The 21,533-nt window shown below is 48.2% G+C and overlaps 2 protein-coding genes across 6 annotated transcripts in view; one reads left to right on the top strand and one right to left on the bottom strand.

Annotated features, from left to right (window-relative positions):
* The first annotated feature begins 10,934 nt into the window (after nucleotides 1-10,934).
* On the top strand, nucleotides 10,935-12,338 carry INSM2 (INSM transcriptional repressor 2). Its single transcript, XM_075152509.1, has one exon. The coding sequence runs from the start codon at nucleotides 10,935-10,937 to the stop codon at nucleotides 12,336-12,338; it is 1,404 nt and encodes a 467-aa protein (XP_075008610.1).
* Nucleotides 12,339-14,531: 2,193 nt separating this feature from the next.
* Nucleotides 14,532-21,533, bottom strand: part of RALGAPA1 (Ral GTPase activating protein catalytic subunit alpha 1) — a 133,948-nt gene continuing 126,946 nt past the window's right edge. For 4 of the 5 annotated variants that reach the window (XM_075151628.1, XM_075151631.1, XM_075151629.1 and 1 more), the window contains one exon: nucleotides 14,532-15,912. In XM_075151628.1, coding sequence (XP_075007729.1) covers nucleotides 15,758-15,912 — 155 coding nt within the window. In that variant the 3' untranslated portion in view covers nucleotides 14,532-15,757. Of the gene's footprint in view, nucleotides 15,913-17,505; nucleotides 17,621-21,533 lie in introns of all 5 variants that reach the window. The other variant, XM_075151633.1, reaches the window with a different exon arrangement.

Raw genomic sequence — 21,533 nt, 5'->3', positions numbered from 1 at the left:
CTTGATTAAACAGAAGTAAAATCCATTGGTCTGTATTTCAGAAAGCAGTCTTTAAACTTCCAAACGTAGTAGACATTTTCACCTGTATTTTCTGTGCACAAAAACTGGATGTGGAACAATATCAGGAACAATATCAAAATTGGCAGTGTGTGCCCTGAAGTCCTTTTATAAAACTGGATCCGTTCAAAACGGATTTCATCCGTATTTCACCCTCAGTCCTAAATAACTGATTTATGTTCCAAGTGAATTTCTGCAGCAATTTACAGTTCTTCTACTTTTTCAATTATCCATTTTTCCCCTATTGAGATCTTATTAATTTTCATTTACTTCTGCAAAATCTTTTTTCCTGCTCACAGTACCATTATGCCTTCCCTGACTATTTCTTTGAAATTAAGTGCTTGGTTCTTTATCTTTTCATCATTAATTACCGATGTCTTTTTGACCTCTGCTTTGTAAGCTACCATGACATATTTCTATTTCCTATCTTTCAGACTCGGTTTAGATATTTTTTTTTTCTTTAATGACCTGCTCTGAATAGCTTTGTCCTTGTTTTTCAGTCAGTTCCCAGAATGGCCACACAGCCGAACCTTTGCCCTCTTCTCTTGTTTTTCATTTTGTCTCTATTATATCAATGGCCTAGTTAAAAATGTATTTTACAGCTCCCTGAGGCCAAGCCGCTCTCCGTTTTTATAATTATGCTGATTATAATCTATATAGGCATCTCGATAACATTTTGCTATGACTGTGGGCCAGTTAGCACCTCTCTTTTGAAGGCCAGATGTAGTTGGGTGTGAACAGAAGTGGGTGCCACTGTGGGACTCAGGGTTTGGTTTAGGAGATGGGAATGACATGAACAGAAGCCACTGCATGAATGTTGGATTAGTGCAAAGTTAGTTTAAAGTTAATGCTGAGGATTTTTTCGTGTGGAAAAATTGTGAACTTTTTTTGGCAAGCTCTTCACTGAGATGGGTGACATTTTGGTAGTTCAGGAAGATTCAAACTTGTCCTTAGGTATCCAAATTATTTCTTGGGCTCGTAGATACACATATATATATCCAAATCATATATGGTGATACCCATATATCATTTCACCATGCCTTATAGCGGCATTTTCATTTGCTTCTTTCCTCATAATCCTTCCCGAAGTTTTTTATTTTGTAATTGAAAAAATTCAAGTAGTTCATAAATTATTTTCCTGCCTTTGCCAAATCTCCCATTAGCGTCAGCGGAGTCTCATTTAGCAAGCGAGGTTAGACTCTACCATTGCCTTTAAGTATTCCTTTCTCGGGGAGTGATGGCTAGGAAGGACAGCCAGCTGGTTTCTTCAAAACCGTGAGAGTGGCTGGGCCTTCTCGCTGAAATATATTTTATAGATGTGTAAAGGGAGACATGATAAATGCAGGCATTTGCTGTCATTCTGTTCTTTTAAATAAATAACTGAGTATAATGAGTCTCAGCCACAGAATGAACATAATGAACCTCCAAAAAAGATGTAGTCTGAGAGCAATAGTTACCACTGAGCAAGGGATTGTTACAGAAACAAAGATTGTTTAGACATTAGTGGGTGAGATAAGAATCTATTAAAGGAATTAAAAGCGAAGATGATTCATCACACATTTCTGCTTATTTGTAAGAGACACATGAAAGGCAGGGATTTCAAAACATTTGTATTAGAAAAACATCAATAACAAAGCCCCCTGATTTAATTTTGCAGTCTCTCGGGCTTCAAAAGAAGATGTGACTTTTCCACATTTGCCTTGAAAAACACACAGCACTGGAAACGAGCAAAGGCTCGGTTTGCTTTGCTGCATTTCATTTTTAGATTGGTCACCTATACATGGTATTTACACCATTTTCTTCTGTGCGAAAATCTAGGAACCGTTTTCGTTGCGTTGAGAGTCGGATTTCTGATACCTTTCAAAGGGGTGAAGTGTTTCTCCTGACGCTGCTGCCGAGGCTGCTGCGCGCGCCGAGGAAAGCCTGTCTCGCCTCCCCCTCGCCCCTCGCTCCTGCGTCCGCTCCCCTTCCCCAGTCAACCCCTGCTCTCCCTGCTAAGAAAATCCCTCTGTAGCAGAGATCAAGGGAGTCCATCAGCCGGCTGTGTTTTACTTTTCCCTGTCCTCGGTATGAGAGCGTTGCAATAGGCTAGTGTAAAGATTTAGGTTTGATAGGGCCATACTTTTACGTGGGTACTAGAGCAAGGTCTCACAGCACAACTATGGTAGGAAATTTGTCTTAGAGTGTTTTTCATAGCACAATACAGATAATATTGATAATATAATAGAAGATAATATAATAAGATAATAAGATAATATAATAATACCAGATTTTTATGGGTATGTTTGCTACAGGGGGATAATAGAGAACACAGGAACAAAAGCAAGAAATAGAGAAAGAGGTGAAACCAAAAGAGAACGTGTAAATAAACAGGCAAGCTGTTAGCCAGCGTTGTGACCGTGTGAGCTGTTGGAAGAAAACAGGAGTTACAGTTTAGCAAAGCCCAGTTCCTTTTGTTGTACAGCCCAAGTTTTGCTGAACAATGTTCTTTTAGATGTCTCCTGTAAGTCGAGCATCTATTAAACAGCCTTTGAAAATGAACTGGCTTGTACCAGCTCCTGCTAATTTGAACGGGGGGTCAGTAAAATCCTGACGTGGTGGAAAGCGGCAATAATTTCCCCAGCGTGGGAGTGGTACTTCAAGGACCAAACACACTTCTAAGGCTGAGCAGCAGTAGGGAACGACCGAGCCGGGGAGGAGAGGGAAGAGCTTGATTTGGCTGTTCCCTGGGTGAGCGGGGCCCCGGGGAGCCGGAGCCGCCTGCCCCAGCGTGGCCGGGAAGAGCTGCGAGGCCGCGGGACTGCTGGGGCTCCGCTCCCTTCCTCCGCCTCCCACTGAGCACAGCGCGGTGCTGCAGACGTAGCGTCAGGAATAGCCCTACAGCTCGCTGGCTTTGAGGAGACGTGCAGCATGTTCGGGAAAGTGACTCTGTGCTGAGTTCAGGGCCGCAGGGTCAGCGTCGAACTCCTGCCAGGTTTCCCCAGTCTGCCCACTGGGGTTCCCGGCCCCCTGCTCATTCCCCAAGGATGAGAAGGGTATCTGAGGTGGGGGAGAGGGGACAAAGGGGGCAAGGAGGCTCTGAGATCTCACGTGGTGCTTTGAAAGGTGCTCTTGGATCTAGGAAGGTCAGCGGAACGTTAAGGGAGTTACCTCTGCGTGTGGAGGGCCTCCCCGTCCCCCAAAGCACCACCATCCCCTGCACGGGCTGGGTACAGCAGGCACCACTGAAACCCAAACAGGCTTCTAGGGGCTTTACTTTTTAGGGAAAAGTGATGCCTTTCTGAAGTGCAACTTTATGGAAAAAAAAGAAGAAAATCCCCATTTTGAGAATTAAGAAAAACTTTATCAGACTTGTTTATTTTAATGGCAATTTTTCTCTTTACACTGTATCATTTAAAAATGCCGAACTGCATTTTTGCTCCCACTTAATAGTGTGATGAGCCTTTGTAAACATAAACCGGGCACAGGAGATTTCAACCCAAGAGCCAACCGTTTTGCAGATACACAACGGTCTAAAGAAAAATGCCTTTATGCGAAGAAACACCACACAGCCATAGGAGTCACTGCCTTGTTTGCTACAACGCCCAATGCTTATTTTACATCCTTACTCCACTATTCTTTACTGTCATTTTCATTTCTGATACAGTTCTGCTTGTGTATCTTCCAACTGAACATACTGTGCTTCTGTTTAACTGTCTATTTATAGTCATAAGAGAAATAAACATATAAAATAAATGCATCTTGATGCATAGCTGTGCAGGAGTACAGATGTTTTATTAATGAAAATGAATCCAGCTTTTTGTAAGTCATGGCAGCAATATAACATATCATTGTTTGCTTCTCCGCTAGACGGTCCCTGCTGTTTTTACATAGAAATTCCTGTAATACTTAATGGACATCTGGAAGAATTCAGCCAATTAATCGAATTCACGCAGGAGCTAGGCTAATGGCTGTCTGAAAGGCAGATTACATTAAATCAAACTTGCAATATGAATGAAAGTACTTAATCATACATGCAACATTCATTAGACGCGGCACAGCAAGTGTTTTGATTACTTTAATGAAAGATCAGGTAAAGTGCATCAACTGAACAGATTGAAGAGACAGCATGCTTACAAATGTTTGATTATGTTGACTATCAACAGAAACAGTGCCAGTAATTTACAGCAAAACATATTTGGAGGAGGAGGAGGAGAAGGTTGGAGCTGGTGAACTTGGGAGGGGAAGTGAAATTTGGGCCTCGCCTCCAAGCACTTTAATTAATAGTCAGGATAGCGAGACTTTAATCAAATGTCACGGAAGAAGCAAAACAGATGTATTTGGAGAATCCTGTACGGCAACTGCTAGGGATCGCTTATGTTTGCAGTACTTAGAGCCTGATGCTGGTTTTGAGTCCCCTGTGTTTTGTCCGACTTTGGAGTAAACAGAGTCCTAACCAGAAAAAATATTTTCAAAACAATGAGATTCATGCTTGATTTTTGGTCTGCAAAAGGTAATGATTCCAGCTTGGTGCTGCTCTTCCCCCCAGCTCTGCTGGAGACACCCTCCAGCCACCGCTGCCCTCGCCCTCTGCAGCAGGCGCTGGCTCCCAGGGAGGAGCTTTGGCTGCGGATCATCCTGAGGCACTGCCGCATTTTCCCTTTTCCGACCTCGTCAGCCAGCAGAGCGTTGTGTCCCCCCCGGGGTTGCCCATGGGTGTTGACCACCAAAGACGGGCAGAGCCTCCAGCCTGACGCACCTGCCAGGACCAGCACTGCAGCCTCGCCCCTCCGAAGCTTTGTGCACGACGGGCGTTTGCCAGGTCTCATTTGGGGATGAGCAGGGTGACTGACCTCAGAAGCCGGAGGTGCACTGTTGGAAAAGAGCAGCAGGTCTCTGGCTCAGTGCTGCCTTTCCTTTGCCCTTCTCCTCCATACTCCCCGCATGGAGATGAATCGCCATTGCCTTTTGGGAGCTGTTGCCCTCCTTGTTGCTTTTGTGAGACGCAGGCCCCCAGCTCAGATGTGGTTTCCTCGTAATGCAGTTTTCCTGCTTGTTTCTTTAGGGTGCTGCTCTGCCCAGTTGTTTCTAGCCAGCTTTCTCCGTTGGTTTGCTCTCCTTCTCCTATTCCCTGCCACTGTTTTTCCTTATCACCGTCTCCCGTGCTCCATCTGCCCCTTTGCAACTGTTGCTGGCAACGATAGCTCCTACGCTGCCATCTGCTTTGCAGTGGCCAGGACGTACCTGCACCTTATTCCTCAATAATTCCTGCCATTCCTTTGCATAGGCAAGCAAAGCTGCAATAACATCCTTCTGGCAGGAGCTACCTGCAGCTCAGGCAGGAGAGGGAACCGGGAATTTGGTAGGACCTGAAGAAAATGGAGGAAGAAGTACACAGGGTACCATCGAGTGGGGATGTGAGAAAGGTCTTGGGCAACAGCCCTGGGGAATTGCCTGTTGCCCCTCCGAGCCAAAGGAATTTTATGGAGGAAGCTGGCCTTGGCACAGGGGCATGAAAAAATTCTTGGGGGGGGGAAAGAAGAAAAAGGTAAATATTTTCCTGAGGGCTCAGCTCCCTGCAGGACTGGACGTGCTCCAGCACCAGCACAAGAGCAAGACGAAGCGTGGCCATAACAAAGTATTTGTTGCTGTGATTCACCTGGATCTGCCCTCTGCTTTCCAAAAGCCGCCTGGATTGAGCCCTTTTGGGAAATTAGGCAAACCGCAGGTTTCTCTGTCCTACCTGAACTTTGCAGGAGACAGGCAGGGAGCTTCCCAGCCCCGCGTGCAGCACAGGCACCACTCGGGAGCTGCATTTCTCCCATCTCCTGCTGTCTCGTCTTCTTGTCTCTTCGGCTGTTGCTCTCTTCACATGCAGAACTGTCCACCTATCTGCACGTACATCTGCACGAGCGCAGCTGGGACTCGGCCTCGCTGAAAGCCACTATTGCTATTCACATAATTAATAACCATGACCTTTCTGTACAAGGAGTATCTTGTGAATTACAACATATAATGATGTTTGTAGGAAACAGACCGCTGAGTATCTCATGCCGAAGGAAGCCAAAGCTTCCTATTTATGACATGGTGAGATCAATAAATAACTCCATTACAGGCAAATTTGTCATGGCAAATGGCTTCAGCCTGTGGGGTACGAGCTGAAATCCAGCTGAAATCCATAATGAAATAACAAAAGTCATAATGGTCCCATCGAGGCTCTCAGATGACTTGTATGAGTTTGGGAATGTCGGGGTGCTCCCTGGAGAGGACCTGGTGTCCCTGCGATGGGCTAACGCAGACAGAGGTGGGGTGGTCAATATGCGGGAGCGCCCATTTGGCCCTTACGCTGCTGCTCACTTAGGGAATGGGGATGGGAGCCGCAGCGTCACTGTCCTCCCAATATCAGCTTAGTGCTGGCAGCGTGGCAACACCCACAGCATCACTTCATTTACAACAAAGAGGAAGGCTGAATGTTTTTGTAGTGTCTTAAAACCCCTTCAAATCCCTCTAGCCCGAGTACCTTCACAGAACAGTGTTTCCTACCTTCTCTTACGGAAAGCTTTTTGTTAATATTTGAGCAATGAAGAAAACACAGCAGCTGTTAGCATCGTTTTCCCCTTGAGGCAGATTGTCCTCAGGTAAAACAAAACACAATTAAGGTACCAGCAAGGTCAGTTATATTAGACAATCCATATCCTCATAATGCAGATATTTCCTTCAGTGTCTGTCACCAGCATCAAATCCCCAACCGCAGCAAGATAATTGGCAGCCTCCTTCTAGGAGGAAGATGAAATGGCTTGTGCTGCCACCAAAAACAGCCTGGATTTTGTTTGTGTAAGTGCCGGAGCCTGGGGGTGGTATCGCTCATCTAGCTATATTGCTGGAGAAGTCATGTATCAAGGACAGGCTTCTGAGGCGGCTTCTGTCTCCCTCCTATTTACTGCTCCTTTAATTACAAACCAGATGTCGGGGGAAGATTTAAAAGTCAACTTTATTTGAAATTCTGAAATATAAAAAACTTGACCACAACAATTTTTTTTGTGGTGGGGAGGGGAAACATGAAGGAGAGAAATGTTCTTTAATCCTTTGCTTATAGTTCTTTTCTATTTTATTTTTAACTCTTATTTTTTAAAGTTGTGGTTATTTTTTCTTTTATTAAGTGGCCAAAGGCATTCTCTTTTTCTTTCTGCCCCCTCAGCCCCCAGAAGAGTTTTTAGGCTTTTCTCTGAGAACCAGACCTCACCCGAGACCTTCTCCCTCCCAGCCGGGATTGCTCTCATACATTCCTCTTGCTGTTTATGCCCCAAGACTGTTCAGAAACATCAAATGCAGCTGCCCGCTTGCTTAACGACATTTTATTTGGGGACCGTGTTACACCTCCGCTCCAGCGGCTGTGCAGGCTCCCAGGTGCCAGGCAAGGAGCCAGCGCTGGCCTCCAGGCTCTGCTGGAGATATGGCTGGGGCTGGGAGCAATGGGATTCTTACCTTGCAGCCCGAGATCATGGTCCCTGGGCGGCGCGTGGGCACTGGGACGGAGGAGGGCCTGAGTCAGGAGCTGCTGCTGCTGTGCTCTGGAGTCCCCCAGGCAATTGGACGGAGCATCCTCCAGAAGGCACCAGGAACTCTCTGCTCCAACAGGTATCCACAGGAACCTGAAGCCTGTCCTCACTTTGGAAGGTCCTCAAGAGGTTCACCCAGCCTTTGAGTCTGATTGCTGAATCTTGATAAGGCTTAAACGTGTCTCCCAGGCTTATTTTAGCAGCAGAGTTATGGACAAAGGTAGAAGTCTCTTCACACGAAATGGGAAGCTTCTGCCAAAAGGGAGGCCAAGCAGCACCATACCACTTTCATTTCCATTCCCTATACACACCAGCATTCAACTCCAACCAGAAAGGAGGGAATGGTCTGAGGAGTACAAGGAGGAACTGTGTCCTCTCGTTCTCACCCCTACCAGTTCCCCAGGGGTGCCCGTGTCCTTCCCACTCACCACCTACTGCAGTTTTCCACTAGAAGTTTGATTTCCTATTTACCATGGGATTAATCCTTTGGTTAATCTAAGGTCATCTAAGGATGACTTTCATACGTAAGGGGCCAATATGTTTGATCAAGTCTAACCTGATTTTATCAGACTGGAGGGAACGCAGCGTATGGTCAGGAGCAATGACATTGTTCAGTTTCTTGCTTAGGAAAGCCTCGACCTTAAATAAAGTTCCCCTGTTGTATGATGTGCAGATGGGTTAAGTGCTGCACTCTCAGCTACGTGATGGGACTAATGGAACTTAGTAAGTCTGTGGAAAAAAAATCCAGCAAATTTCTACAGGATTTGGGGGCAAGTGCGCACAAAATTTTTAAATAGCCTTATAAATTATCTGAATTTTCTAATGATAAAATTTTGGGAAGGAGTAAAAGCTGAAAGCAAGAAGACAAACCCATGTAACCGTTCAGAAAGCTGAGAAGCTGTGAAAGCCGGGTGTAATGCCAGTCACCAGGGTTAAACTCACTTGTAAACGCAGGGAGGGAGGGGAAATAATCTACAATGACCCTGCGAGTGGGAGCCAGGGCACTGGGAGCCAGCACTGGGGCAGGGGCAGCCTAGAGAAAACAATATGATTATTGAGACAAACGAATCACAAGGTGGCTGCAACAATTTCAATCCCAAGATCATTTTGCCAGTGTTTTTGTTAAAGATCCGTGGGTGCTGGCACATGCTGCGGCAAGACCAATGATGGAATGATGGGTTCTGCAGTTTTAGATCCCACCTCAGAAACTGATAATAAACCGGAGGCAGACGGAGAAGGCTACAAGAAGGCTGTGCTGCGAGCGCATTGTGGAGCATGGGGCAGACAAACTCTCACCAAATCACGGGGAAGAGCTGAGAAGTGCAGCAGAAGGAGCAGTGGGTGGAGAGGTGGAGCAATGATTCCACCTCTGCGACTTCGGGAGGGGAGACTCTAAGCTGCCTCCCCCCAGTCTTCCTGTGACCTGTGGGCCATCTCAGACCCAGGACACTGAGGGCCTGAGGAAACTCCCCGACGCAACTCCAGCCTACAGCTTTTACTGGAAAAATGTTTGCAGTCTCAGTAAATGCACTCAGTGCACCTGCTTTCCAACTGGCACTTCACCAGTCAAGGCATCACTGGGTTCCTCACTCCTTAGGACAGAAGCTGAGCTGGACATTCCTACCATTGACTGCTTTTGCAACGTGACAAAAGCAAATGAAACATTAATGGGAACATTGCTTACAAGGGGAAACTGAAAACTATTTATGTATCGCTTGGAGGAACAGTATAAAACAGTGGATCGGCAACCAGAGATCCAGTTACTCGGTGAGAAATGTAGCTGGGAAGTCCCAGTTACAAAGGGCAGCCCAAATACTAGGCAAAAATCATGCAGCCAGTCAGTAGAGTGACCTGATTTGCGCTGCAGCATGGCTCATCGGTCTCAATTACAGTGGTTTGTACTAACAAAGGGTGATCTCTAGCCCGCAGAGTCTATAATCTAATCTAAAATTCAGTGCAACCATGAAAATGGAGGAAAATGGGAGAGGAGAGTAATATAAAACATGATTAAGACTTTGCTAAGCAAATATAATCAGAGCACTTACACAGACAAGTGGTTGAGCGTTTTGAGCAGGTGGGGCAAGTTCTGTTCTTGCACGAAGGCTTCAAATCTTTCTTGCCACTTCTGGAAAGCCCCTCGATCTAGAGGTGCTGGTTCTCCCTTTCTCCCGGAGCTCTCTAATTTCTCCTGCTAGGGGATGCTCCCGAGACGGTGAGTCCGACCGTACTGCCGTGGCAAGGGATGTCTGTCCCCGGGCAAGGGATGGAGTAAGGCTTTAGCGTGTTCATTTTCAATGGCACGCCATCTTGTGTATACTGCGAGCAGTAGGTCTCCGGGCGGGATCGCACTGCCTTCAAAACCGGGCTCGGATAAATGAGTGACCAAACAGGAGATGCTGGTAACGCGCGGTGGGGTCGGAGGGGCTGCTGGCAACCCTCTGCGAGAGCACCGCATTCCCCACGGAAACAACCGCATTTCTGAAAAGGCGATTAGTGGTTTAGCAAACACAACTACTGCCTTGCTTCAGGGATGCACAAGCTGCCACTAAGGCTCACGGCATCCACAGCCCGGCCGGGAACTACAGCTGGGGAGGGTGGAGGGGGCCGGTTTTGGCTCTTTGGCAGTTTGTTGCACCACAGCTCAATCCTGCCTCCCCTGGGCTCGGGAGGCTGCCCATGGGTGAAGCTGCCAGGGTACCACAGCCACGGCCATTACACAGATCAGTGATTTAGCATTCTGAGCGGCAGCGGCAATCCTGCTCTTGCACGGGGACCTCACCTTAACACAAGATCTTTCTGGCTACTTAGGAGAAAACTCTTCATGCAGCGGTGCTGAAGGACGGAGCAGGCTCCCAGCTCTCGCTCCCTTCAGAGGAAAGCCGTGCAGGGCGGCCCGGCCCGGCCCAGCAGTGGATGAAGGCTCCTGGCACAACCAACCTCCCGCAGCATCTAGAGATGCTCCTGCCAGAACCCAGACCGGCCCCTCGGCCGTGCCCCGCCGCGGGGGTCTCTCCCGTCTCGGACCCACGCCCCCCGTCCCACACCTCTCTCAGTCCCGCAGGGCGCCTCGGCCGCCCTCCCCGGCTCCGCGCCGCGGGGTGCGCTCCCGGGGACACCCCGCCCGTCCCCGCTGCCCGAGCGCGCCCGCCCCGGCAGCGAGGAGCCCCGGCGCGGCCCGGCCCGGCCGCCGCCGCCGCCTCCCCCCGCCGCCAGCGCCGGCCCCAACTCCTCATTGGCCGCCGCCGCCGGAGGGAGGATGACGCCCGGGCGGGAGCGGGCGCCGGGGGTATAAAGGCCGGGCGGGCCGGTGGCGCCGCGCTCCCGCCGCCCCGCCCCGCCATGCCGCGCGGCTTCCTCGTCAAGCGCAGCCGGCGCCCCGGCGGCTCCTACCGGGCGCGCCCGCGGGAGCGGGACCCGGAGCGGGGCCCGCCGCCCGCCCCGCCGCCGCCCCCGCCGCCCGCCGCGGGGGGCAGCCCCGCCGCCAGGCAGGGGGCGGGGGAGGAGGAGGAGGGCGAGGAGGAGGCGGGCGCCGCCGCCGCCTGCCCCGCGACGTGGCCCCCCGGCGGCGGCTGCGGGGGGCCCGGGCTCGCCCCGCCGGAGGGGCCGGGCGCCTGGGGGGCGGCGGGGCCCTGCAGCGCGGCGGGGCCGCGGGCGGCTCTCTTCGAGCGGTGCCTCAGCTCCCCCGCCTCCGCCGAGTCCTTCCCCCTGGCCGCCTCCTTCCCGCCCGCCGAGAAGCTGCTGCTGCAGCCCCGCACGCCGCTGCCCGCCCCGCCGCCGCCGGCGGCGGTGCCCGCGCTGAAGCGGCCGTCGCGGGCGAAGGCGCCGGCCAAGAAGGCCAAGGCCACGCGGAAGCTGAGCTTCGCCGACGAGGTGACCACCTCGCCCGTGCTGGGGCTGCGCATCAAGGAGGAGGGGCCCGAGGGCCGGCCGGGGCCGGGGCCGCCGGCGGGGCGCACGCCGCTGGGCGAGTTCATCTGCCAGCTGTGCAAGGAGCAGTACGCGGACCCGCTGGCGCTGGCCCAGCACCGCTGCTCCCGCATCGTGCGCGTCGAGTACCGCTGCCCCGAGTGCCACAAGATCTTCAGCTGCCCCGCCAACCTGGCCTCGCACCGCCGCTGGCACAAGCCACGGCCCGGCCCCAGCGCCGACGGCGCCGCCGCCGCCCCGCCGGGCAAGGAGAACAGCCCCGAGCGGCGGCCCCGCGGCCCCGCCGCCGCCCCGCCCCAGCCGTCGCCACCGCCCCGTCAGCACCGCGGCGGCGCGGACAGCGCCGGCGGCGCCCCGGCCCCCGCCGGCCCCGGCCCCGGCCCCGCTCCCGGCCCCGGCGGCGGCCCCGGCGGGGAGGCGTTCGCCTGCCCCTGCTGCCAGAAGCGGTTCCGGCGGCAGGCCTACCTCCGCAAGCACCTGGGCACCCACGGGGCGGTGCGGCCCGCCGCCTACGGCCCGCCGGAGCGCGGGCAGCTCGCCTTCGCCTGCCACCTCTGCGGCGCCCGCTTCCCCTCGGCGGACATCAGGGACAAGCACCGGCTGTGGCACGCCGTGCGGGAGGAGCTGCTGCTGCCGCCGCCGGCCGGGCCCCCCGAGGGCGGCGCGGCGGGCGGCGAGCGGCAGGGCTTCCCCTGCAAGCACTGCCCCGCCACCTTCTTCAGCGCGCCCGGGCTGGCGCGGCACGCCAGCAAGTGCCACCCGCCGGAGAGCAGGCAGGTCCTGCTGCTCCAGGTGCCCGTCCGGCCGGGCTGCTAGGCCCGCGGCCGCCCCCGATGGGATTGCTCCGGGAGCCCGGGCGAGCCGAGCGAGTCCTGTCCACGCTGTAATTCCTATGGAAAGTCGCGGTACTCACGGCTACGGAGGCGGAGGAGCCGCCCGCAGACTCCCGCGCCCCTCCGCCTCCCCGGGCGGTGGGCAGCGAAACTCGGCCCCATACCAGCAGGGCGGAAGGTTGAGCCGACGGGCGGTGCCGCCGCCGCCCCCGCGGGTCCGGCCGGCAGCGTTGGTGCCGAGCCCCGCCGGGGAGGGAGGCGCAGCCCTGCCCTCGGCTGCCGCGGCGGCCGGGGACGGCGGGGGGTGCGAGGAGGGCCCCGGGCTGGCGGGAGCGCGCGAGGAGCCGGGCCCTGCCGGCATCGGCCGGGGCGCGGGCAGTGCCGTGGAGGCGGGTGTCGGCCCGCTGAAAGTACATCTTCCGTAGCTGCTCTCGGTCCCGGGACAGAAGTACAGCTGTATATACGATATTTAAGGAGAGGAATTATTTTTCGTGAGAAAAGGAGCCTGATCTAGTGACCTTGTTCTAATAGCCTTAGCCCCCGAGCTTCAACATTTAAGTTATTGTGAGGTGTTTTGTTCGCTGTACTCTGTACTAAGATAGTCGAGAAGGTAGATGTTCATATTAAGTCAATGTCAAGTCATATAATAGCTAGCAAAACGTTTGGAAAATTAATCGTGCTGTCTGCTTAATTGAAGTACGAGGTGTTGATCTTCTATAGCTAAGTACGCATCTCCCGCTTACTCTGCGTTTCTGTACTCTAGCGACGGTGCGGTAGGCAAAACGCGTGTCTCCGGCAGCTGCCCGTTTCAAAACCCGCTCCGATAGTGGCTTGTTGGTGCGGCACGAACAGCAGCAAGAAGCGCAGTTCGGTCTCGCCAGGCCGGGCAGCGCGTGGCCCTGCCAGCCCCTGCGTCGTGGGCAGGCAGGGGGTCCCTGTCCGCACCCGGCCTTTTCGGGTGGCCTCCGACCCCTCTCCCCCGTGAGCCGCACTGTTGATGTGAACTCCTCTGAGTCTTGTGAACAGCTGAAATTAGAACATGAAACAGTCTTTTGATAGGTTGCTAAAGCGCAGCAGATGACAGGCTACCTTCCTTCTCCCTCACGAGACCTACCTTTAGCAAAGCGACCCACGGTGTGTATTCCCTGGCTTTAACGGTGGTCTGGCCAAATGCTTTGACATACTGTCAAATTTACCAGCTATTTCAGCTGGTGTTTATTTATTTATTTATTTAATTTTTCCACGCATGAGTGCTTGTTTCTAAATGTGACAGCAGATGAGGCCAAAAACAAGGGCAAGCAAATTCAGGAAAGGATTTAAAACAAAGCTCACGCCTTTCTTGAATTCAGCAGGGCAAAGTGGGTCAGCTGGTGATTTCTGAAGAATTGATCCCAGCCGTAGTCTTTGTTCCAACACTCTCTGAAATGAGCATGCAAAATATTTCAGTCTTTTGATTAGCATCCTGTAAAGCAATTATTTCTGTAGTTTTATACTTTGTTACACACAACAAAAGATTCACATGTATCGTGCTGAAAGCAAGCGATAAGTGCTTTACTTTAAATGTGCTTCACGGACTTTCTCGTTTTAGTTCCAGGGCCTGGACAAATGAATTTAACACAATATAACCTAAATCAGCCAAGATTTGCTATCTGACGAAGGAGGCTAAATTCACAGCTTGCTCTTCTCATATGCCAGAAATAAAGCATGTTATTTTAAGTTGTGCATTTTTCCATCATTTGTTGATAACGGAGACTTAGGTAAAAATGCCCGTTTACGCAATTAAGCGAGTCCTCCCCTGGAGAAGGTCACTATGTTTTTTTTAAATCATCGCTCTCCTCTCTCCACTTGTACAGTCAAAGATGAAGGGCTCCGGACCACAGAAACCTGGTGATTATTAACTGCTCCTACAATTAGCACTCGAACAACCAGCCTGCAGGAGGGAACATCCTGCGCTTTGCGTTACCTGCGGAGCTACGTGTATTGTATTTACTAGAGCTGGGGAAAAGTTTTCAGTACGGCGTTCTTGCGATGGGTTGGGAAAGAGCTCCTAAGAACTCGTGTACTTTTTAATACAAATGAAAACTGTGTATCGCACTTAACTGCTCCACGTGTAATATGCTATTCTTCTATAAATTGGAGTAAGAAGCTAATCACTGAGGTGAATGACTAATATACAAAAGGTGGTAAGAATAATTTTATTGTATTATTAAATAGCATGTCTTCTCTTCAACCATTACAAATTTGTAGATACTACATGAATGACAAGACATAATTTATCTTTTTATTGTTGCCCATACGATATATTTACACATGCAGTTAGTACCGATGTCATGCTACATTTTGTTAACAGCATTTTGTTGTCTGCCAGACTCAAAATGTAAGCATTTCATCTTCTGTAGGAAAATATCTCTGGGTGGGTGGAACGCATGTACTAATCTGCACATACAGGGCTGGAATCGTCAGCACTTCAGGCCAGGCTCCTGGAGCAGGTTCCCTTTTCTTCCCTAGTACACATCATCAGAGCACTGAATTTCTATCAGGAAAGTGCTTTTTTTTTTTTTTTTTTTTTGAATGTAAGAAACAAGAATATACATCTAGACCCAGCAGCCCGGTGATAAAGGCTAAACCCCATGAAACTCAATGGCATTTACTATTGATATCACTTGGAAAAGCAAACATCATAAAAATATTTGGAAGCCAAGCATAAGTAGAATTTCAGCACAGTGATTTTTTTTTTTTCTGTTTTTCTGGCATAGATTATGGCATCACCTGCACAGTTATGAAATGATACATTGCTTTGTGAAGAAAGAGTTAGTGCTACGAGCAAGTTATTTTGTTTGGACTCTGTAATGCTTGAAAGGCCGTTGAACTATTTTATTCTTAACATAAATAACCTGTACATCCTGTGCATTAACATTGTGACATCTGACAAAGACTTTACAAATGCAACTTCAATTTAACATTGTACATTCATTTTCAAGTTGTACATATTTCTTCCTTTGTTACAGAGAAAATTGCAATGGGGCACAATAAATATAGTGTAATCAAACTGCAGTCTCCAATTCCATATATGACTCAAGATCAACCAGAGTTAAAAATGACTACTGTTAAGATATCATAATCATACAGGAAGGTAAAAGGTGCAGAGGACAAACTGCACTGCAAAAAAAAAAAAGAAAAAAAAGAAAAAAAAAAGGCAGCCTGGAGTTTGATAAAAAACCAGAAGGTAAAATATTAAAGTAAAATTCCAGTGTCACTGTTTAAAATAAACGTACAGAACAGGGGTATGCAGGGGAGGGGCACACACGCATTAGAGACATTATCCTTTAACGGAAAGCGGCGAGTCGCTGCGGGAAGGGTGGCCGATCGCTGTTCACTAGAAAGCTGCAGGCATCTCGCCACTCAGGACTTGTTGGCTGAGCCAGAGGAGCGGCGCAGTTTCATGGACATGCGGCTCTTGCTAGTCCGAGGAGACATTGGAGAGGCTAAGTCTGTTCCATCCACCTGTGCTGTTGCTGCTGCTGGAGTTTCTCCCGGCTGAGTCTCTGGGCAGAAGCCTGCAGAGGACAGCAAGAACCAGACGGGTCAGTGCCGCCTTCCGCACTCGCAGCGCGAGAATCTATTCACAAGGGGCAGAGCGGAATTTCAGTGCTGCCGTCACTCCCACAGCATCTCCTAGCCCTCTACCAGCTGTGGGTGATGGCACTGCACGTGGAGCTAGCAACTGCCACAAATCCACCTCTAGAGAAAAGATGATGCCAGAAACCACTGAGCTCCGAGACTGCAGAACCCCCTCGCTCTCGGCAGTTGAGGCAGCACTGAAGTGGGCGACATTCTCCCGCTAACCAGGAGAATAAGCACCTCCAGTTCCCTCGAAGGGATGGGGAGTCGTTATTCAAACCACCACCCAGAAGGATCCAGTCTTTAATGAGAACATGAAGGTTGTTAACAGCTCGTTGCTCATGAAGGGAGCTCTAGGAATGCAGCTGAAGAGGTGGAGTGAATCAGGGGCCAACTGGGAGAGCAAAACATCTTCTCCCATCCCAACTTTAGTCGGTGCTTCAAAAGGCAAATTCCTACAGGGCCCACAAGGCAGAAGCTTGAACAGATCATACTAACTGGATGCACTATACGTTAACGTTTCTTTGTAAAAGGAACAAGATGAATTTGAGATAAGGGTATGTAGGTCATTAGCCCAGCGCCCGGAGCTACGCTCCGGTGGGCCCCGAGTCCTCACTGCAAGAGGACAAGGCTCTTCCCTTTCAGACGGGCTGTTTGTAAATCTTCTTCCACAGAGATACAAAAGGAAAAGGAGAAAACATGAAATCAAAATTACGTTCTCCTTTCCATGTACAGAACATTAACACTATGAACTCACATCCACAGAACTAAAGTGCATTTTAATTAGCCATTTACAGAGACTGACAGCCTGACTGAACTCTATTACCTCAGTCACCGCGGATCGCTTCTGACCCATATAAATTACGGACAGAAGCTTAGCCCTGCAGAAGTCAGTGGGGAAACCCCTGCTGACTTCAGTAAGCCAGAATATCACTTGCTATTTCTTCCACACCACGCTATTACTGGCAATTCTTTAAAATAATAATGCAATAATCAGAACTGAAGATCTCTCTCCCTCAGTATACGTTTTATATATAAAGGGGTGCAAAAACCATCCAAAACCGATCACGATTTATTTTGAAAACTCCTCTAAAATAAAATCACAGGTCACCAGGAAAGAAGTCCAAGAGTACATTTAAAACCTATCGTCATAAATCTCAGTGATTTAGCGAGCTGGCCGTCCTCCTTGCCTGGTCATCACCTGCCTGCTCCAGAGAGATGGCACGGTACTTTCCATCTTTTTCAAACTGACACGACCCATGGAAGTGACAGGGAGGAGGAAGGACTGTTATTTGTTCCCCAGCTGGTGACAGTAATTCTGTTCATGAACTAGGTACTTCATTGCCAAACAATCTGGAAAAGCATGATAATGCCTGACTCACTGTGCCTTACAGAAAAAGGCAGGCAGGGAAACATGCACTCTCATTTTCTGAAATTCTATCTTGTTCTAATTTTACAAGGAATTAAAGCATTTCAAATGGTGGAAGTTAGAGAATAGAAAATAACCGTTGTTGTTTTGCACAGCATACCATTCACAGCTAGCGTGAAAGACCTTCCGTTTCAAGCCTTTGCCCTTTACCTTGATGTGGCCAATGCTTTCTAGTGGAGGTTTTGGAAGGAGAAGAAATATCACAGCATTTCTTTCTTTGTTGAGAATGAAGAAGTGATGAGGAAGGAGGAGTGGAAAGAAGTGAGGAAGGGGGAGGAGAAAAGATAAAAGATAACAGGTGTGAGACATGAGACACGAACCGCAGAGATTGAAGGGTATTAACAGATGAGCACAGAAAACGGAATTTCGAATTTCATTATGCAATTGCTGCTCATGCTACAGGTTAAAGAGAGTGATGAGTTAGTTATGTGCAATGAAGCAACAGGTCTGAAATCCGGCGTCATACTTACCAACTAAGCATTACAAGAAAAAAAGGAAGAGAGAGAGAAAGAAAAGAATTCTATAACATTATCCAGATCCAGCAACCTTATTCATAGCAACTGAGATACATCCTAAACATTGTCTGAGATGCTTGCTTAAAGTCTGTGAAAACAGTTAAATACTCACACACATACACACAATCGAGAAGGAAAAACAAATGGCAACTCGATATATGGCTTCTGCTCCCCAGCTGTTTCACAGTATTAAGTATGCTAAAATTACAGCCAGTCTCAACATGAGACTCCCGAAATCATGTACAGAAGAAAAAACAGAATATTTAAGCTAGTTAGTCTGCATCGAATGGTCAAACCCTAGTGTGAAATTTTATCACGGGCTGGATATAGAAAACCTTAACCCCCCCGTTATTTCAATTAAGGTATTATTCCAGTTGTATCTTAAAATTTTGTTTCTAGTTCCTGCAGACAGAAGCACAGACTCACACGCAATCCCATTTTTTTAAGAAACTGACTTAAAGCTATTGAAGAACAGAAGTCATGTAAAGTGATTTTCACATCTGAACATATCACACCAGAAGAGTGAAGAATAATGGCACTTAAAATACATTTACAGTCTGACAGCAGTCAACAGACTGATTAGTAGCTCAATTTCTTCGGATTTTAGATAAGCATATATATCTATATATACATACATACGCACATACACACATGTGGATATTAAATGTGGTATATAGAAATTTTGCAGGTTTTGTTTCCCCTTCACAGTTTTAAAATCTTCAGTGTAAAATGTTATTATCTTTATCTCTCTACGCAATGAAATACTTAGTTATCCAAAATATAAAAATAGGGTTAAATAAGAAGGCTTTATTGACAACTGACCTAGAACCAGAAAGTTCTATAAAATAAACAAAATAGATGTGTTAGGATTTTTAAGAGGTTGAAAAATGTCAGGAAGTGATCCATATTTTTCATCTCTTAGGCTTGACAAGTGACAAATATCATAGTCTGATGAGCTATGATATTTTGGGGCCATAATGTAAAGCCGTTTCAATTGCTTTTGAACAAGGACGTGGATCAACAAAGTTGAAATGCGACATTTTCACACTCCATTGGTAATTTTAGGATCTTCTAATAATAGTATGTTGGTTATTTGACTCTGAAATTAACTATTTAAATGTAAAATCAAATCCTAACTACACACAGACCGAGTTAGAAGCGAGGTGAGGTGGAGGAATCTGGAGGTATCATAACACACGCGTTGGCATTTCTCCTCTCGCTCGTCAGTTCTGATTTTCAGAGAGGTGAAAAATGCACCGAGCAGAAGCCTGACAGGGTGCTGATGTTACGACAGGGTGCTGCATGGTAAGACGTCTAGTTTTATCACACCTTGTTGTCTGGATCAACATTTTCCCGAGTGCCATTTCTGAGAATGACCACAGAGGAAAATTAATTTGTGCATGTTGGTAAATTTTGATGGCCTTTTAAGATACTTCAGCCCTGCCCCCCCCCAACCTCCAGGGAAAAGGGTAATCATTTTTGTACAGCTTGTGCCCTTTGCCGCTCTTACAAATTCCAGTCCGAATCTGGCCAAGTTATCCGTCATGCTCAGCAGAGCCTTGCTAGAGTCAAGTCAATAAAGTCTCTCACTAATTTTGGGAAATGAGGAAAGGAAGCGAGAAGCGGGTGCAGAGAGAAAGACTGCAAAAGCAGCTGCAAAGCAAGACGAGAAGGTGAGGAAGGGATGGCGAGTGGCCTAAAGACCTGGGAGACTGGAACTGGGTAGGAGAGAAAGAACTAAAAGCCAGACATGAGACAGCAAAAAGGGATTAAGTTTATGGCAAAAGAGCGGCAGAGCCCATGTCCAGGGAAGAATGCTCTTCAGAACCCAGCTGGAAACATCACTGTTGGGCAAACTCACTCCTCTCTGTCAACTAATATCTGTGAAACCCACTGGCAAAATTCCCAATCTTTCCACTACTGGAGATCTAGGCAGAGGTAAGACAGCTTACCATTACTACCAGTTATTGCCCTATCTCAGCCTGCTGGCGGTAGTGGTGGATCTAGAGGTTACAGTTTTGCTTATGAATCAGTGGCTGTTAATTAGTATTACAGAATTTCTCTTTTGCCCTATGCCTTAAAGAAAAAAAAAAAGGAAGGAATTACACAAGGAAAATGTTGTCACAAGACAATAAATTCATAGTCAAACATTCAAAAACTAGGATTAAAATTTATTTTTGTCCCCTTGTGCATGGGTTGCTTTTTAATTGGACAATCATACTCTTTTTTTTCCAGTAGACCCATTTCATTAAATGTAGAAAGTTGATCTGTTTGGGTCTCCAGCAGTCCACACTGAATTTACTGCCTCAGAGTGCTGAGGATCCCCAGCTCACTATCACCCAAGTGGTCGACTTAAGGACAACAGTTCAGAAATGCATAAAGTTTCAGCTTCAGTTGTTCCAATATGAAATTTTTGGAAAATTTCAGTAAGTTCTGTAGTTTTGCTCTGATTCTGTGATTAAGTGCAGGTAAATCTCAATTTTTTTTAAATGTACACATCCACTACACTAGTCAGGTTCCTAAACATGGGAAGGTGGACTTGTCAGGTATTTTGACAGGGCAAACTAAGTATCTAGATAAAACAGCAGCAGCCACAATCACACTGTATTGAAGAGCAACCACTCTAAGGAAGGAAACCGCTTTTGCTGAGGGCTGAGCCTTTGATAAAATATCTGAGGAAACAGAGTTTGTTGCCAAATGCCACGTTCTCTATTTGCTCAATTACCATAGCTCAAATGAAAAAACTGGCATGCTGAAACCAGCCAACGGGATCACAACAACAACAAAATTACAACACCTGGTGATGGGCTGTAGTAGCTTCACAGTTTCTATATATCTTCCTTAGAAGAAAAAGTTGTATATACTATTTTATAAAAGTTAAACATATTCAGCAATTGTAATCTTGGAGATCATGATCCAGTTAAAGAATCAAGTCTATAATATCTGAAACGTGGAAATCTTTTCTAGTGTCTTCTGGTCAGTTCTTTTTCATTAAAAAAACAGACATAAATGAAATATTTTTAATTTAAAAAAATAATTGTGATGTATTTTTAGAAGCTGGTCAGAAATTTTCAGATGACATGGAAATGTGTGGCAGACAGCCTGCAAGGTTTTATCCGAGTCATCTTGGGGGTGATGAATGTGTGTGGATTGCCAGGTAGGACTCCAGTGCCACTCCTATGTGCAATCCTGGCACAATTCAGAGCTCTTACAGAATCATAGAATCATTTAGGTTGGAAAAGACCTTTAAGATCATCGAGTCCAACTGTAAACTTAACACTGCGAAGTCCACCACTAACCCACATCCCTAAGTGCCACATCTACAAGTCTTTTTAAATACCTCCAGGGATGGTGACTCAACCACTTCCCTGGGCAGCCTCTTCCAGTGCTTGATAACCCTTTCAGTGAAGAAATTTTTCCTAGTATCTCCACGTATCGTTCAAGAAATCTGTCTGTTGTAGGGACCCTGGAAACTTAGGGGTATCTATTTTTTTAATAGCACATGTGGTGGACTTTCTTGGGATCACGGTCCATCGAAGTTCTGGGTCATCTGTAGCCACCTCGCTCACAGGTCTGCCTTTGTTAGAACTGGAAACCCGTGGTTTTCAGTAAC

Source organism: Calonectris borealis, chromosome 5, assembly GCF_964195595.1.
Source record: "Calonectris borealis chromosome 5, bCalBor7.hap1.2, whole genome shotgun sequence".
Taxonomy (NCBI): domain Eukaryota; kingdom Metazoa; phylum Chordata; class Aves; order Procellariiformes; family Procellariidae; genus Calonectris; species Calonectris borealis.
This window is presented reverse-complemented; position numbering and strand designations above follow the sequence as displayed.

What these genes read in the sequence shown, in the direction of transcription:
- INSM2 (XM_075152509.1), top strand. Translation starts at nt 10,935, where the DNA reads ATGCCGCGCGGCTTCCTCGTCAAGCGCAGCCGGCGCCCCGGCGGCTCC.